Source organism: Halyomorpha halys, unplaced genomic scaffold (genome assembly GCF_000696795.3).
Source record: "Halyomorpha halys isolate HHAL.00 unplaced genomic scaffold, Hhal_1.1 Scaffold93.1, whole genome shotgun sequence".
NCBI lineage: Eukaryota > Metazoa > Arthropoda > Insecta > Hemiptera > Pentatomidae > Halyomorpha > Halyomorpha halys.
The window spans coordinates 524,683-539,102 of NW_027116355.1; the positions used below are offsets into that span (position 1 = coordinate 524,683).

The 14,420-nt window shown below is 30.6% G+C and overlaps 3 protein-coding genes across 3 annotated transcripts in view; 1 reads left to right on the top strand and 2 right to left on the bottom strand.

Moving 5' to 3' along the window:
- LOC106677285 (E3 SUMO-protein ligase ZBED1) overlaps positions 1-3,139 on the bottom strand; it is a 12,670-nt gene extending 9,531 nt beyond the window's left edge. The window contains exons 1-5 of the mRNA XM_014415110.3: positions 2,881-3,139; positions 2,379-2,776; positions 1,646-1,732; positions 470-563; positions 177-391 (exon numbers count right to left, since the gene is read on the bottom strand). Of these exons, the coding sequence (XP_014270596.1) occupies positions 177-391; positions 470-563; positions 1,646-1,732; positions 2,379-2,776; positions 2,881-2,926 (840 nt within the window). The 5' untranslated portion in view covers positions 2,927-3,139. The remainder of the gene's footprint in view (positions 1-176; positions 392-469; positions 564-1,645; positions 1,733-2,378; positions 2,777-2,880) is intronic.
- Positions 3,140-4,777: 1,638 nt separating this feature from the next.
- On the top strand, positions 4,778-11,184 carry ND-PDSW (NADH dehydrogenase (ubiquinone) PDSW subunit). The gene is made up of 5 exons (XM_014415112.3): positions 4,778-4,929; positions 5,032-5,127; positions 5,206-5,341; positions 8,909-9,048; positions 10,954-11,184. Exons 2-5 carry the CDS (start codon positions 5,037-5,039, stop codon positions 11,094-11,096), a joined length of 510 nt encoding a protein of 169 aa, XP_014270598.1. The 5' UTR covers positions 4,778-4,929; positions 5,032-5,036; the 3' UTR covers positions 11,097-11,184.
- A 1,359-nt stretch (positions 11,185-12,543) lies between these two features.
- LOC136797213 (antifreeze protein Maxi-like) overlaps positions 12,544-14,420 on the bottom strand; it is a 4,431-nt gene continuing 2,554 nt past the window's right edge. The window contains exon 3 of the mRNA XM_067053167.1: positions 12,544-12,639. Coding sequence (XP_066909268.1) covers positions 12,544-12,639 — 96 coding nt within the window. The remainder of the gene's footprint in view (positions 12,640-14,420) is intronic.

Sequence of the window (14,420 nt, forward strand, 5' to 3'; positions counted from 1 at the left end):
CTTATTTTCCTTGTATTTTCATGTTTCAACTTTTCCACTTACGTGTAATTTTTTCTTGAGTTATTCTTATTACTTACTTTTAGCCATCTATGAATTCACTCCTTGTCACCCCTAAATCTTTTAACCAATATTAATGTTGAAATTCTATGATTTTTTAAAAAACAAAAAATATTTACATGAATGAAATGTAATGCTATCGTTGAATAGTAATCTCCACTCGAAGAAATCCAGTCTTCAACGCTTAATGATATCGAACAACTGAGGGATGCAATTTCCATGTATAGTTGTTCTTTAACAACATCATAAATATTTGGTATAAGTTCATCAGTCAGATATGATTTCTTTGGAATTTCACAGGGAGATTTTAATGTGCCAACAAGCCTCTGAAAACCTGTTGAAATTAATAAATGTAATACAAAATAACTGATCCAATTATAAAACAAAGTTATTATTATGTAAGCATCATCACCTTTTCCTTCAACTATTTCAGGATTTTGCATGTCCATAACAATGAATTCTGCGATTGCTTCCGCAATAGCTTTACCATCGACCAGAGCATAAGACTGTAACAAAGATTGCAAGAATATAAATCATTCAATCAATAAGATACAATCCCAATTGAATAAAAATTATCATTATGAACTGTCGGTTTTAAGGCTTGAAAAAAAAAGATTAATGCTCACACAAGAGCAGGATTAATAATCACAATTGTATTAATTATATAGATAAATTATATGCCTTCTTTACTTAATATTTGGATTATGGCATAATGTACATGTATATATGTATGTTCAGTAAAATTGTCAATCTCCCAGCAGTAAATGACTGAAAAAGAGTTTAATTTCTTACTTTATTTCAGCTATTTTTAATCTTCTCTATTAACTTTAAAGTTCTATGCACTAATATTTACTTTGTGTTGTAGAACATTATATAGCTTATTCTAAGGTGGGTTCCCTCCAAGTTTGTTAATTTAGACTTTCACTTACTTGTAATGATAATAAACTATATGTACGTGGAACATATAGTAAGGCAAAGTATTGGGATTGTGCTAAATTTCGAATTTGAGTTTTCAATGGAAATATACATTTTTGAGGTCCCCTGATTCCAAATAACAAATTCTCGACAAATGGTCTGTGTGTGCGCATCTAACTGTATGTGGCCAGCCTAGCTCAAAAACGAAAAGTTGTACAAAACTAAGATTACATATCTAAGACGGACACATGCCTGGCATGTGACAGCAACTTTTTCAATAAAATTGAACAACCCGAGTACTACTTTAAGGAATCAATTTTTCACATTTTCTTGAAAATGGCTCGAACGATTGCTTTCTAAAGAAAACACAATATTTCTACCAAATTTCGATTAGTGTACAAAAACCTAGAATTTAATATATACCTTTAACCAAAATAATTAATTAGGCACAAAGAAAGTGAATTTAGCCAGGAGAGTTAAAAATAATCTGACAATTTTACCAAGACCTACTATATTTCTACTTTTTTCTATAATATAATTACTTAGTTAATATATTTATAATTTTAGATTTACGCACACTGATGAATATTCATTAATTGATTAAAAAAAAATAAGCCATATAGCTAAAATCTTAAACTGTTAATATTAAAAACATCCAGAGTCATTAAATCACCTGATTAGATGTAGCTTCTTTAACGATTACACTCAATGGATTCATATCATCAATTTCAGCAACATACTGTGCAATATCATTTGAAGCCTGTAAAAATCAAAACAGAATAATCAACCTTCCAAAAAACAGCCTACATAAAACGACTAAAAAATTGACAATAAAGATCACTAGAATATGGCCATATAAAGGATACGGAGGAAGTCAAAGTAATCTAATTCCGATTGTCTTAGGAATGGGAAACAAAGTAGTAATTCTAAATTAACTAACATACCACACCCAGGTGAGAAAAGTGATACTTCTGAAAAACTTCAATGACTAAATCAGAACATGCAAACTGGATATTAATACATCCAAAACATTTATATTTATTTAATAATTAAATAGATAAATAAAACCTCATTTTCGAAAGTCATTTTTTTCTGGAGTGCAATATATTAGGTTTAAATTATCCAACTGAAACATGGATCACAGTATTTTTAAGCCCCTCACATTTACAGGATTCTTTAATAGTGAAAGGTACAAAAGAGAAAAAAAATTTATAGGAGCAGTGAAATGTAAGGAAATTATATATCAAGACATTTCTTTTTTACAAGTATTCTGTTGCAATATGTGATCTGTACTTCCATAAGAACTTAAGAAGTTATGACATTTCTTTAAAGAACAAATACATTTTTAAATAATTTAAAAAAAGATTTTTGAACCACTAAAACTAACAAAAAATTAAAATTAAAACCTGATCATCATGAGAAGATACTGGATACACTTGCACTACAGATTGATCTGCTTTTGTTTTTCTAGGTCTTTTTATAGATCTTTTGTCAATCTTTCCAGTTTTGCTGCTAGGAAGGGGTTGAACAACTTCTAATGCTGCAAGTTCATTTTTATGTTTGTTCTGCAAATGCATTCTCAAATTTGTGGTATTTCTATTATATGTCATTTGTGATTTGCATAAGAGGCAAACAATTTTTGATCTAGTGAGAATTTCATTATCATCTGATGCTGGGAAGCCATAGCATTTCCAATAAATTGATCGCATATTTGCAGGAACAACTAATCTTTTGTAATGAAGAACTGATTGAGAATGCCCATCTGTGTTGAATTGTCCTCTTTCAACTTTTAGTGTATTGGCAACTGAAAAAATATAAAATTTACTAATCTTGATTCAATAACACAATAGCTAAGCATTTTAACATCAATAAAATATTTAAAAATAAGCTTACATAGTGAACACTTACCTTTGTGTACATAGACCTGTTTGACTGACTTACTCTTAGAATCCATTTTAAGTAGTAAATATAATAACAAACAATAAGTAACTCAATACCAAAGAAAAAATCAACCAGTTTAAAGTAATCTATTAAAATACATTATTCACCGCAAATCAAATTTTTCCGATTTTACCGGCCATTTAATAACAACACTGAAATGAAAATCGATCAGAGCTATCGCGTGATCGGGTTCAAACGAGAACGATAACGCCAGGAGCCATATGCATTGTACATTGGCCATCGACATTAAAACCATTCCTCAGATGCTAATTTACTTGTTCTTTCGTCAATTTGACGTAAATAACTTACCTCATAAAAAAATTAAATTTTTTTCTTTTATCATCTCTTAAAAATTTATTCAGTAGCTAAAATAATTGTTTTTAAATATAAATTCAATACCTCCGAAATCGAATTAGTGCATTGAATCATTAATATTATGGAAAGTAAATTTTAAATTGTTTTATGCAATTTTTCATTACCTTTAGAATATTTTATAACTGAAATTATTAGTTTAATTTTAATATTATTTGACAGTGACTATTGTAACTGTTATATCAACGCAATTGTTCTCAACAGTGCAGTTGTTCTTGTGACAATTCCGAAAAGTCATACTACTGACTTAAAATGATTTTGTTGAATAAGTTTAACAATATTAAACTGAGACTAGCGACATAGATACCATCCCCAATTTAGTAACTTTTTTTAAATAATAACTAAGATTGTTAGTTAACTGTAAGTGATGACTGTAGGAATATGTTCCCGGTGGTGGTCAAAAAGTACAAAAATAGCAGAAAGATTACTAATAAATAGTTTTTTCTGCTATTTTTGTAATTTGTTAACCACTACACGAACTATCTTCCTATTTTCCCAATATTTCAACATACCAAACATGAATACTAAATAAAGATAAAATGAACAATTTTCCTATTTATCTTTAAATCTCAATCCACTCTTGTTTTTTAAATAATTTTGTTCAATGAGTGCAAATAGTCTGGTTTAAACCGTCCATTTGAGTAGAAGATAAAAAAAAAAGAGGTTCAAGTTAGCATTCTACTAATAAAAGTATTAAAGTAATCTACCAGCGCTTGAACAAAATTTATTCTTCAATATTGACAAAATTGTGAAATTATTGATAATTTTACAATGTAGTGAATACAAAACCGTAAAATTGGTTTACGTGCTGGCGAAAAGCAAAATAAATCTTAATCGTAAAGTAATGGGTGGCTTAGCACCCAACCATTTAACACATAAAGAGTAACCAACATGAGACAATATTTCACAAAAACAGAATGTAGAACAGAAATTTTTGTTAGTTTACTTCATGAGCTATTCCTCTTGTAATTTTTATTAAGAAAAAACTCTGTACATCCTATAAATTTTGCGGATCTGATTTAGGCAAACTGTTCTGTGGCTGTGACTTTGAAAATTCAGTATATCAGTGTAGAACAATAAATACCTAGTTATTTGTTGCAGAAGCCTTTAAAAGATTTCATATCAAATATTACTTATTATGAGGAATACAAATCGAATACTTCACATCCTCGTAGTCTTGGAACAATCCAAATTTATGTCTTATTATAAGCTGAATTCAAGAGATTTCAAATTTGTGAAAAAAATATCATGGCAGTATATCAGTAATGTGTACGTTATTCTTTCTAATATTTGCTTATTGATATTTTAATAATAACTTTGCTCTAAGTTTTCGATTTCTCAAGTATTCTGAACCAAGAATTTTAGCTTTATATTGATAGTGATTAGAATTCAGTTAGTTAACACGAATCTCTTTATATTCCAAAAATTATTTCATACCAGATAATATTTCAGATATTTTCATTACCAAGAAAGATCTGATTTATAAATCTTTCCAATTTCACTCCAAAGGGAAAGTGTCAAAACATCTTCCATCATCTGTAACATCAGCTGATCACAACTGCATTACCTCTTTGCTTAAAGAAGCAGCTGACATTTGTATCTATTTGATATTTTTTTCACTGATCAGTGTTAATCTTAGGGCATGTAAGATATTTGAATATACCCTAACTTTATTTATTAAAACATTCTTTTTTTTTTTCGTTATAAAAAAATATCGAAAAATCGCTCAATGTTTGTGTGTTTCAGTGATTATGGGAGGAGATAATCCTGTTGAAAATAATTTTGTTAGAGTTACTCAATTTCTTGGAAGTTTAGTTGAGGATCCAGTGGTATGGTTCCGAAGTAAGCATTGTTCTCCTAAATATATTTAGTTAAATTTTGTTACATCATGAATAATTCTACTTTAATTATTTACTATAGAAAAAATAGTCGAACCGAACCAAAAAGATTATAGCTGGTACCATCAGAAGTTTAGGAGAGTTCCTACTATTGATGAGTGTTATACAGATGATCCTCTATGTAAATTTGAAGCCAACCAACAATTCAGGAGAGATCGGTAACGTAATAATTTCTCCAGTTCCTAATATTCATCAGAAATATGATTAGATTTATGGTAATTATTGATGGTGAAAATGTATAGATCAATTTTAAACCAACCTTAAAAAATATTCTATTAACTTGATTATAAATGAATATATATATATTATTTCAAATAAAATGAGTAACGTATTAATGTTTAAAGGAATATCTTTATTGATGAACAATTTTTTATTGTCATGACATGTATTATCATTTCGGTAATACTATCAAAGCATGATCCTGCTCACAATTTCATCAACTGTTTTTTTTAGTGATTGAGATTGATAACTTTTCCTCATTTTCTTAGCTTCTTTTCATTCGACTTCTCCCCCATGCTATCAATACATTTTATAATTTATATTTTAAAAACATACAACTATAAGATTATATCTGATAGGAAGGCCCCATAATAATTTTATAGGAATGATGGAGCAGTGGGAAGATAAAGGTTTAAAAAAAAAAAGGATTAAACTGAGCAAGTTGCCCCTGTCTAAAAGATATCAAAAATAACAGTTCAGGACCCTTAACAAAAGTTTTCGTTTTGCAATCATGTGCGACAACTTTGATATCACTATTATTTTTTAAATTTATGTTCATGGGAGGAACTGTGTTGTTAAATGAAGTTAAATTAATTCTTTATACCAATAGCTTGGATCAACCAGTAAGTACATTACAATTACAATTGTAATTGTTAAATGTGACGTTGCTGGAACAAATAATTGCTATTAGCAAAGTTGCTAACCTTAACTCAGTGCTCACTAGTTTTTCATAGGTAAGAGTCACATAGAGGTATCCTTAAAAAATGTATTAACTTCTTTAATAAACCAAAAAGGTGCTTACACCTCTAAGAAAAACCACTATAGTCTTTTCATGAGCCAAGAGTTATCTTGTTAACAAAGGCTCATAAACTCCATGTTGGATGTTATTCTCTATTTGAAGGAATAAACAGCTCACACTCATAGTCAAAATCCATATTGAATATTTAATGTGGAAGTAAACATTGGAAGCAAGTAATTGGCATTATATATTGTGCCTTGCTCGATTTAAATGTGGTTAACTCTCTGTAAGCTCTATCAGAGGTTTGTATGGGCATACTCCCACAACTTTCTGTGTACTCAAGTCTTCTTGATTCTCCTAACAGCCTATTCTCTTTGTTATCATATTAATAAATACATCACAGCTATAAGGAACATACCTCAACAAAAGTTTAAATGAAGAAGTGAAAAAAAGTGAGAAATTCATCATGATTGTGAGATATAAAACTGTTCTGTTGAAGATTGAATACATACAAAAATATTGAATTTATGATTTTGTTTTATTAGAAAACCTATTTTTTTCTTCAGCTTTAAATTGCCTTGAGGTCCATTGTATCCAAATGAGTTGAGACATCATTTCAAATGTTTTATTCCTAAAAAAAAAAATGGAAACTGTTGTATAGATAAATAAAAAATTATCCACTATTTTGAAAACTTTCCTTATCTGTTGTAGATCATGGAATTAGTTGAGTCTAGATTTTGTTTTATTTATTATTTTGCTCTTGTAACAGATTTTTCATCAGTAGAAACTCTGTTAAGTTTCTTGTAAGGTTTGTCTAAACTGTCTAAAAAAGTTTTTTTTTACCTATCCTTACTGTAAACTTCCTTCCCCCAGGGCCATCGATTCTGTTTTGGAAATCACAAAAACTGCAATACCTTTAAGGTGATTACACTGATTTCTACAAAACCTAGAAATAAACTGCTAACAATGGCACACACTGTACCTGCGTAAATAAATTATAAACAGAGATATAAAATAAAGTGTTCCAGAATTTTTTCTTGTTTAGAAACTGCATTTTCTCCTATTCAAAAGTTATAAAACTAAAATATTTTCATATGATTTGGAAGAGTTGAAATTCAGCTTTCCAATAGTTGTAGTTACGATAGATTTGGATAACATTGTGAGGAATTCTTAATTTATTTTATGAACGAGAGACTTTTCAGAATAAAATTCAAGCCCAGAAATTTATAATTTTTAATTCGTGTTAAAGGGTTTTAAAAGAAACTAAGTATGAATCTGACTTTCTTTTTCCTTAACAATTTGTTTTTGTCTACTTTACTGGAAATAACTTCCAGTATTAGTAATTTTGAATACACTTAAACTCATTTAATACAATAAAAAAATCTTTAGTTCTTATTCTACACAAAACAAAACAAACCAAGTGGTATATAATAAACATTAAATACATGTAGAGCAAAGGCTGCATATCATAATCTAAAAAATTATGTAAAATATATTTTTATTTTTTTCGGCTTCTAGGATGCATTATACGTAGTACCCTCGGTTACGTGTCAAACATTATCATCAAAAACAGTTACACTGAAATCAGTGATCCCACTTAGCCTCCCCTTGTTAGTTCAGTTCTCATATGTTATCAGAATATTGTTGAGAATAATCTCATACGTTAATAATGTTACGAATTATACAAAATTGGCTCATAGTTTGGCCAGATACCCCTTCATAGAGATTATACGAGTACTTAATCACCGCTCGAATCTCAGTTTTTTTCCATTGTCACAAATCACTACGCATAAGACAACAACAAAGAGTCATCACTACCACTCATGCCATGTGTTCATTCACAAAGGATGTGTGATTATTGCACGGGAACCTCGTTGCTCTAGCGGTGATTCTGAGAACTTTTCAAATGTGATATCTAAATGGGATTATGTTTTCTAAAATTTGAATACATATTTTAATGGGGTGTATAAAAAGAAATTACCGATTTATCCAATTAAAAAAAAAGTCTCAGTTTAGTTATTTGTTTTCAAGAAGAAACATGACAGTATCCTAGAAAATTCTTGTAATTTTAAGGCATTACTGAAAAAAAAAATTTCACAGCTTCGTGAAATTATTAAATATAATGGGGAAGGTCTCCTTGACCAGGACACCTGCACACTGCTCGGCATTGATTTGAAAAATTTAGCAGTGGGGATACGACGTTGGAAAGAAAGAAATAAGGGCTTTGGGGGCTACCATTAATGGATATTTATGAGGTTTTGCAGGAAGCTGTTGAGTCAAATCCATCCTCAAGTACTCGCGAACTTGCCAGGAAGTTTGGTGTATCCAAAGATACTGTTAGTCGCCATCTACTCTCCATGGGGAAGGAGAAAAAGAGCAGTAGACATCTCTCACGAACTTATTCCTCAGCAATCAGCTAGAGAAAGAAATTTGTGAAAATTTATTGAAAACTCTTCTGGTATGAGATTTTACTGGAAGATTGTCACCTGTGATGAAAAGTAGGTGTACTGGCAAAATCCGAATACCCGTGAGCAACGGCTTGATCGCAGTCAAACTGCTTTTCCGGTTGCTGCAAGGGGGGCAATTTGAAAACAAATCCATGCTTTGGTAGATAACAATGAGCTCTACTTTGAGTATTAATAGTATTTTATATCAAAGGAATAATAATGCAAATATTTGGTTGCAATGCGGTCATGTTTTTTTTGTACACCCCATTATATATATTTGAGTTTTGTTTTAAACCAATAATGTTTCTTTTTTTTTTTAGAATGGTTGATAGTGAAATTTTGAATATTCTAAGACAACGTTTTGAAGATTGTGTTACATATGAAGCTCCTGATCATAAAACCCGTTGCTTGAAGCTGAAAGAAATGTACGATGAGGCAAATACCAATTGGTTTATCAAATGTAAGTTTATCATTTATAAATTATTGTGATTAAAAATATCTTTCTCATTTCATTCTGAAATATTTCCTAGACTTAGTAGCTTATGGTTATTATAGTTACAAAAAATATAAGCAAATTCATATATCAAGTTAAATGTTGTTTATTAGTTTTAAGGCCTGTTAATCACTATACATATTCCGATTCGTTTTGATCTTAAGAAACCTGATTTTCAATTAAATGTACCATAGAGTAATTTCTTAATTGCAGTGTTATTGTTTATTGTATTCTACTGTCTGAATATTCCAAAATTGTTATCTTTTCTTTAGGTATTGTCTTTTTAGCTTTTTTACTTTCTATGTCTATTCTTATTTATTTTTCTTTAAGTATAGAGTCATAATATTAGAAGTGTTTCTCCATTCTGTTGAATTTTAGTGACCACAATTTGTCAATGGTACTAGAATATAGTGCATAGAAAAGTTTTTTGGGGGTTCTAGTGAAGAATGAAAAGACAGAAATGCAGACCTTCACCAGGGTGACCTTTTATATATGTTGTCTATAATATCTTCAGAATATAATATATTAAGATTGTTCAAATATGGTTTGTTAATTTTTTCCAACTTTTGGAACCATTTTGAGTAATATAATCCAGAGGGTTGAAACCAGCCAAGCTATTATTCTGTCTATAGCAGTTTGTAAATTAAGAGATCGTTTTAAATTATGAGGAAATAAGCCGAAAAATCCATCCTAACAACATTGTCTGCGTAGATGGCAAATTGTTTTCAAAAGTAGACAGTTTCAAATACCTCGGCTCCACAATAAGATCAATAAATGATGAATATACTAAGGCAGATCAGCGTATAACAAGCACAAAGTCTTCTCTCTGTCAGGAATACTGTAATCCCCAAAAATCTTAAACTAAAGGTGTACAATCCCATGATAAAGGTAGCTCTAATATACGGCCAACTATCTGTCTCCTGCCAACTATAGTGACAATGAATGGCACTATAGTTGGCAGGAGACAACTTGGGAGGCCAAAAACCAGATGGATAGGAGAATCAATAAAGATGCAAACAATTTTTTTTCAATTTTGTAAATTTTAATGTGCTTTGACAGAAAATGGTTCCTGTTATAAATTTTATGATGTAATATCAAAATGATACAACAGGGACTGCCCTCTAGAAATAGTTCAAAAATACTTTTCTTCTATGCTGTCTTTATTTTTTATAAATGGGTAATGGTTTGAGAAACATATATTCTAACATAGGTTTCCACAGCTGCCAGTTGATGATTCCGATAGGGGTCGCTACTAAATCTAAATCTCTTTATATTATTAATGTATTTATGATTCAGAAGTGTTCACATTTAATTATTGAATCTAATCCCACTTTAATTTAATTTTTTTAATATTCTGCTATTATCTTCTAGTTGATCCACCAGTTAGTTACCAAGATTCACTGTACTTTTTCTCTTAGTAACCAATTTTTTTACTAATTGTTTTAAGTTTAAAAAAATTTGAGCATTTAAAATTATTCAATTACAAAATATTTTAAAAATCAAATTTTTCTGTTTTGTTTTTTATTTCTTTCCTCTTTTCTTTTGATATTAGAATTAAAAAAGTTATAATTCAAACAAAAATATCATCCATTATTAATGAAATAGAATTTGTGGTGGAATAATGAAATATTGAGCTAATTTTGATTGTATATTATGTTTTAATTATTTTTCATTTTAACCTGTAAATGACGATTATTATGTTAATATTATCAAATTAATATAAAAACTGTGTCTATTTTAAGTACTTTTGTTGAAATAGTTTACCTATTGAAATAATTCTGTTTCTGGATAATAATTTAAAACTAAGTCAATTTGTTTCTCTATTTGTATAGATTTTATAACTTGGAATATTTAATTAATTTGTTTCTATAGATGGTGATCTTGGTGCTTATGGAAATGCCGAAAAAGCTTTAGCTAAACAAAAACATAGATTGATCTGGGAGAGACGTTACGGTCCCGTAGGTTCAGGCAAAGGAAGTAAAAATGATAAGGAAGTGCAAGAACAAGACGAGTAGTGATTGTTTATACAACTTGTATAATATTAAAACTTAATTTAAATGTTGTAAAATTGAATTAGAATTCTTAATAAATTGTTATTAATAACCCATTTTTCTTCATTGAAACCCTTTTTATATAGCCACGAACAGAGTCAACCAGATGCCAATAGTCACAATCTCTCAAAAGGAGATCATAACACAAAAAAGATAATATGAAAGGAATATGACCGTTGGTAATGGAGTAATGGGACCGTTGGTAATAGCCCATTACCAACGGTCATTTTTGTTTTGACTGCCGTCAAAATAGCCCTGAAGAAGCCCTGCAACATGGGGCGAAACGTTGGCTCAATAAAATAGTATATTTCTACTATTTGAGTTTTTTTGACCGCACCCGGACCATATTCCTTTCATCTTTACACACGGTCAATCAATAATCTTCCAAAAAAGATAATAGTTGGAATCGACGAGATTTCCTGTCTTTTCAGTCTGTTTTGTCAGATGTAGTACTAAGTATCGGATCTGTTCAACAGGAATAAGTGAGGTATTATTAAAAGATACTGTGGGGTAAGACGAAGGGTAAATGTGATTTGGTGGGATTTATTTTAATCCTCCAGTTTTGGCACCATTCTTCAAGGGTGGTGATGTGGTATTGGAGGGTTTGGGATACAATGGAAGGATCATTATTCACTGACAACAGGCATGTGTCATCGGCATACGTGGTGAGAATAGTGTTAGAATGGGTTGGTATGTCAACTGTAAAAACTGTATGAAGGGTAGGACCAAGGATACTACCTTGAAGTACACCAGCAGACTGAGAAAACATGGATGAATAAGTGCTGTTGTGATTTACTTGAAATAACCTGTCGGAGAGATAAGAACGAATAATGGGTTAGGGATTTACGGATTTTGTATAGATAGCAGTCCTGGGTGCCAGACTCGATCAAAAGCCTATTCTATATCAAGAAAGACTCCCGAGCAGTGCACTCAGCGCTCCAATGTAGACGAGACATCAACCACATGATGGCATTGCTGGATAGTGGAGTGGGATGTTCGGAATCCAAACTGGTGAACTGGGATTATGTGGTTTTAATCTAGGATGGGATACAGGTGTTTTAAGATGAGTTTCTCAAGGATTTTGCCCATGATAGGTAACAGAGAGATAGGACGGTAGGAGGATGGGTGTTCTGGCAGTTTCCGACGTTTGGGAATCATTTTGATTATGGATAATTTCCATAAGTCAGGAAAATATGTGAATCTGAGTACAGCATTGTAGATGTAGGCGAGGAATTGAACAGATTTTAGAATATGGGATGTAATTAGGTCATAACCAGGACCTTTGTGGAAAGGTAAATTCTGGATGATGTTGGATATCTTTGAAGGATGAAATGCTTTAGGTGGCAGGGTCATTTGGAGTGGGGTATTCAATTCTTCTTAAGTGTGTTCAAGGTGGGTTGAATTAAGGATGTTAGGGTGTGGCTAAGGTTTTAGAAAGGTGCTGTCTGAATATTTGAAATGGCAGAAGCTTCTTGAGCAGGCCAGGATCCAGTAATGGTTTGTTGCACTGATTGAAGAAGAAAAGATCCATTTGTTAACATTTAAAAGATTAAAAAATTCACATTACTTATTAAATGTCAATAAATTATTAGTTCTGATATTTAGTGCTAATTTTACTTCATCTGCAGTACTTCAAGTGTGGTAATAAGTTCAGTTAATTTAAGGGTCCAGATATGGTTGCACTGATGATAACAGTTTAGTGCCCTTCAATGACTCTAGATCAGTGGTTCCTAATCTGTTGAAGTCTGGGGACCAGATATTGAATCATCTGGATCCCACCCTAACTCCTGTCTTGGGGCAAAGGGAAGTCCCTCTCAGAAAATATTCGAAAATTAGGTTGCTTTAAAGTGAATTTTGGGTCACTTGTATTGTATATTTTCTTGTTAAAAACGTTCAGCTTACACAAAAAAATCAGAAAAGACAATAAATAAAATAAAGTTAACAGTAAATCGGCATAAAAACATATGGTGCCTGGCCCTCCAAAACCAAGGAACTTGAGGGCCACTGGTTAGGAACCATCCCTTAGGTAATCTTACAAAACTGTATAGAAATTTACCCCTAGCTTGCATGGAGGAATATTTCCTAAACTGGATCAATTTAAATTCCTAATAACTTTGAGGATTAATCAAATTAATGAGAAAACATTGAAAAGTATTGCGGGATGGTTTAATATTTAGATTTATTGTTTATCATATCAATAAATGTGCAATGTATCTGATATTTTCTTACTGCGAAGTCCAATACAATCGCTATAATCGCTTTTTAATTATGAGAGATAGTTGACCGTGGATGAAATACGAGGAGAAGATGGTTGAAGGTGCGGTCAAAGAGAAACACAAATAAGTTGTATTAACCTATTTTATTGTGCCAACGTTTGGGCTAGAGTTTCTAGCCTTCTTCGGGGCTAAAAATAGAACAAGATAACAACCACAGTAAGTACAGAAAATAAAAAAGGTATAAACATAATAACATAAAATGAATAAATTTACAAAATAGAATTAATAAAATGAAGTGACGAGAGAAGCGGGAAATAAAATGTATACATAGGTAATTGAAAAAGTGGGTAAAATAACATAATTAAGGAAATGAAATAAAAATGAAGTTATATAATGCAAAGAAGTATTAGTTATTAATAATTTAAAAATTTAAATATGTAAAGAAAAAGAAAATTGAGAGGAAGAAAATATATATAACAATAATAATTGATAAAGAGGCAAAATATAAGTAAAGTATACCATAAAAAATGAAAAGGAAAAAAAAATTGTCGAAAACACCAATAATATAGTGAAAATAACTTATAACGTGGATAAGGAAAATGGATAAAAGTTGAGAAAAGAAGGGGTGGTAAAATAAAGAAAGGGGAAAGAAAAAAAGAAAGAATAAAACAAACCTGTAAATGAACTTATTTGTGTTTCTCTTTGACCGCACCCCCAATCATCTTCTCCTCGCACTATACATTTTATGTTTGTTAATATCTGTCCAATATTTTTTTTCTGACAAATTGATTAACTATCAAAAGAGCTTTCGGAAAGTTGTAAGAGATATATAGTTTTATTCGTTATATATAGTTTTATTATATAGTTAATTATTCGAAAAACTAATAAAAAGTACACAGGTTTCCGTAAAAACCTCCCAAAACTCTGTATGAAACACATTTTTGTGTACTGACTATAGCGTACAGGACGTCCGATTTGATATTCAGATATTGTGGGTGAAATATTTCAAAACCAAAAAAAGGTCAAGTTGTTTAAGGGATAATATTTATTTTTTTACCCCCGTTTTTTTATT